Raw genomic sequence first — 3,778 nt, 5'->3', positions numbered from 1 at the left:
TGGCAAAGGATTCATAGCAGTCTCGAAGAATCCCGCAATCAACACTGATGGATGGTTTGACAAGTGAAGCAAACTGTTAGAAACAAACAGAATTAGGATCAGAAGAATCCCGTGATGAGACAAGCAACGGTGAACATGAATGAATGATACAGGAGGCCTCTGCACTTGGGAAAACAGAATTACTAACCGATTCTATAGAATAGCAAGGGACCATGAGGATGACTCCAATCAAAAACTTTTGCTCCTGAGAGAGAGAAATGGGGATGATTTGATTAGACAAAAGGAAGAGGGAAAAAAAAAAAAAGCCTAAAGAAGAAGAAGAAGAGGGGACAAGACAAACCTCAGGGTTCTTGTAAGTAGAAAGGTGATCGAAGACTAAAAAAAGGGAAAGGGAGAGAGTGAGAAGCAAAAAGGCACCGGCCATAAAGCTTGCCCACGCAGGAGCCGAGTAAGATGACAGGACGAGGACCAGATGTTCATCATAATACTCTTTTAATAATACTATCATCTCCTCCATTATTATTGATCCCCCGATGACGAATTCTATATTTGATGGAATCACCAATACAACAAGCTAACTCCCCCCATCCATCCCCACAGCAAACAATTATCGAGCTGACCAATTATTCTTTCTAATCAAAAAAAAAATTCATTCAGCATAAATTTCTATGGGTAAAACCCTAGCAACGCCAACGAACGAGAGTGATTAAACTGGATCCGCGCGATTTTGAAGGATGATGATCGGAGACAGACCGAGAGAAAGAGAAGAAGACCCCAAAGGGAAGAAGGAGCCAAGGAGGAGGAGGAGGAGGAGGAGGAGAAGCAAAAGCAAAAGCAAAAGACTCCTTCCTTCCTTTTTTCATCTAATCTGCTTTACTTGTTGTTCGATTCTAAAATTGAAAAAAACAAAAAAAAACGGCATACATTGCGTTCTCCACGCCTTAAAACGGCAACTGATTCATCGTCGTCGTCGTGATGGATATTTGTTGGATTGGTCAACAACAACAACCCTCTCTCTCTCTCTCTCTCTGTCTCTGCAACTACGCCAAAAGAATAAACCCCTCTCTACTGCTCGTCCTCTCTCAATTTTGTAGACAAACATGGCGATCCCTCTCAAGCTTCCCCTCCTTTTACAGGCAAACGCTTAATTTTCTTCTGTCTTCTTCGTCTCCTCCTTGCCTACTTTAGTATAGTTTAGACTTTAGAGTAGTTAGTCTCTTGGGAAATTTTCCTCTATTCATCTGCTTTCTAGGGTTTGTATCATGTATGCGAGAGAGTAAACCGCGCCAACTGCATCTACTTTGTTTCTTATTATTGTTAGTTAGGCTGCTTGATTAGCACTTGTTCACTTTTTAATTTTCTTATTGTTACTTCCCTCGGTGCATGCTGATATGCGAATGATTGTCATGTTGCAGCTGATTACTACTTCCTCTCTTCTACTCAGCGCAGACCTCATCAGCTCCTCCTCTCTCAACACCCTTTCTGTTGAACCTAGGTAATTTATAGTGATAGACAGATAGACGTGTCCCTTGATCTCCAATCTCTTATTATTGTCCACTAATAATTTTGGTGGTATTCGTGCGCTGCTTCTCTCTCGGTACAATAGACGACATTCACAAGAGTATTGCGCTATGTATGACATCTGTGGAGAACGCAGCGATGGAAAAGTCCTTAACTGTCCTTATGCTTCCCCATCCGTTAAGGTGTTGCTTTTTCTTCTTCTTCCTCACATTAGGTTTTCCTTCAACTTCTTTCTTTCCCTTGTGCATCTTTGACTGAACTTGACCATTCGTTTCTGCAGCCCGATGAACTCTTTTCTGCCAAAATACAAAGCCTTTGCCCGACCATTAGTGGCAATGTCTGTTGTACAGAGACTCAATTTGACACTTTGAGGTCTCAAGTTCAACAGGTTTTACTTTTCTTTGCCTCTGATTTCTCTGCGAAAGTGAACAAATGCCAGATGAGACTATGCAATAAGTAGTTTTTTTTTTTTTTTAAATATTTCTTTGATATTTCAAGAGCCAAACTTTTGTTTTCTCTTCATGCTTTCTTAATAATCTCTATGATTACTGCAACAAGACAATCTTACTCTAATCTACTTTTCTTTTTCTGTTATTTTTTTTTTTTGCTATACTCATATCTCTTCATTGTTTTTGTTGATGCCATCTATTTTAGGCTGTTCCTTTTCTTGTGGGTTGTCCTGCATGCTTAAGGAACTTCTTAAACTTGTTCTGCGAGCTCTCCTGCTCTCCAAATCAGTCTCTTTTTATCAACGTCACTTCTATTGCTGAGGTTAGCTTCCATTTCTTCATGTCACAAGTTCAACTTTTGACGCTTAGTTGAAACCCGTTAATATGGTTAACAACACTAGCATTCTTCCTACTTTTGGGATTTTTTCTAGGTGAGTGGGAAGTTGACAGTGGATGGTATAGACTATCACATAACTGATACGTTTGGAGAAGGTCTTTACGAGTCCTGTAAAGAGGTGAAATTTGGCACTATGAACACACGTGCCATAAACTTTGTTGGTGGTGGTGCTCAAAACTTCAGAGGTGCTCTGCAGTCTGTTTCAAGGCCTTCTATACGACTTTTATCCTTGTTTCAAAAGTTCCAGATTTCATCTTTACTTCTGCTTTTTCAGAGTGGTTTACGTTTATTGGTCAGAAAGCACCACCTGGCGTCCCTGGTTCACCGTATGCAATGAACTTCAAATCGACTACTCCTGAGTCATCTGTGATGGTGCCGATGAACTTATCTGTTTATTCATGTGGTGACACATCCCTTGGATGCTCTTGTGGTGATTGCCCTTCCTCACCAGCGTGCTCAAGTCCCGAACCCCTTCCGCCCCATGAGGAAAACTCTTGCTCAATCAGAATCGGTCCTCTTAAGGTATGGGTTATGATTTATACACTTTTGCTTGAGAACATTATTAGGTTGGTATGATCTTGGATTTGATAGTGTTGATTTACATTTCATTTCAGGTTAGATGCATTGAGTTATCAATGGCACTTGTATATATTGTGCTGGTGTCTTGCTTCTTCGGATGGGGTGTGTTAAATCGAAGAAGAGATATAACAAACCCTGGTGATAGCGCCGAGCCACTATTGCATCCTTTAGAAGAAGATGGAATTACTAGTGAACCGAAGAAGGTATATCAAAGTATTGGCTAGAAATTGGAGTTCTTTTGTGTTTATATATGTAGCATATAATACTACATTTAGATAGTCACATATATGCTGAACTATCCTTCTCTTAGGTGCAACGACATGCTCAACTCTCGCCTGTTCAGAGATACATGGAAAAATTTTACAGGTAAATCTCCACGATTTTGTTTCGTCGTCTATATATTACCCACAAGGTATCTCATACAATTAGAAAAACATAAAACTGTTAAAATTATATTGTAATTGTTTCCAATTCTTTGCCTCAGAACATATGGGTTATGGATTGCTAGAAATCCATCTCTTGTTCTTTTCATGTCGGTGGCTATTGTTCTTGCTCTCAGTTCAGGTCTCTTTAATTTTAAGGTGGAAACACGACCAGAAAAGGTATGTATTAGCTCTGCTAGGATCATAGTTACACGAACTTTTTATGACATGGATTCATAAGCGAAGCCACTACAAATACTGGCATGATTGTTCATGTGGATTTCTACATTTTGTAGTTGTGGGTAGGTCCTGGAAGCAAAGCAGCAGAAGAGAAAAAGTTTTTTGATAGCCACCTTTCACCATTCTACAGAATCGAGCAGGTAGTTCTATATTTTGCTTCATCTGTCTAT

The 3,778-nt window shown here is 39.8% G+C and overlaps 2 protein-coding genes across 5 annotated transcripts in view; one reads left to right on the top strand and one right to left on the bottom strand.

The window, feature by feature from the left end:
* LOC104716115 (protein LAZ1-like) overlaps positions 1-806 on the bottom strand; it is a 3,341-nt gene extending 2,535 nt beyond the window's left edge. Inside the window, exons 1-3 of the mRNA XM_010433464.2 lie at positions 341-806; positions 188-244; positions 1-73 (exon numbers count right to left, since the gene is read on the bottom strand). The exon at positions 1-73 is cut by the window's left edge and continues 21 nt beyond it. Of these exons, the coding sequence (XP_010431766.1) occupies positions 1-73; positions 188-244; positions 341-517 (307 nt within the window). The 5' untranslated portion in view covers positions 518-806. The remainder of the gene's footprint in view (positions 74-187; positions 245-340) is intronic.
* Positions 990-3,778, top strand: part of LOC104716116 (Niemann-Pick C1 protein-like) — a 10,911-nt gene continuing 8,122 nt past the window's right edge. For 2 of the 4 annotated variants that reach the window (XM_010433465.2, XM_010433466.2), the window contains exons 1-10: positions 990-1,136; positions 1,416-1,495; positions 1,607-1,703; positions 1,802-1,909; positions 2,176-2,292; positions 2,402-2,552; positions 2,642-2,889; positions 2,982-3,149; positions 3,257-3,312; positions 3,431-3,478. In XM_010433465.2, coding sequence (XP_010431767.1) covers positions 1,101-1,136; positions 1,416-1,495; positions 1,607-1,703; positions 1,802-1,909; positions 2,176-2,292; positions 2,402-2,552; positions 2,642-2,889; positions 2,982-3,149; positions 3,257-3,312; positions 3,431-3,478 — 1,109 coding nt within the window. In that variant the 5' untranslated portion in view covers positions 990-1,100. Of the gene's footprint in view, positions 1,137-1,222; positions 1,317-1,415; positions 1,496-1,606; positions 1,704-1,801; positions 1,910-2,175; positions 2,293-2,401; positions 2,553-2,641; positions 2,890-2,981; positions 3,150-3,256; positions 3,313-3,430; positions 3,549-3,664; positions 3,749-3,778 lie in introns of those variants that run through there. The other 2 variants (XM_019231059.1, XM_019231060.1) reach the window with 2 other exon arrangements.

Source organism: Camelina sativa, chromosome 10, assembly GCF_000633955.1.
Source record: "Camelina sativa cultivar DH55 chromosome 10, Cs, whole genome shotgun sequence".
Taxonomy (NCBI): Eukaryota; Viridiplantae; Streptophyta; class Magnoliopsida; order Brassicales; family Brassicaceae; genus Camelina; species Camelina sativa.
This window is presented reverse-complemented; position numbering and strand designations above follow the sequence as displayed.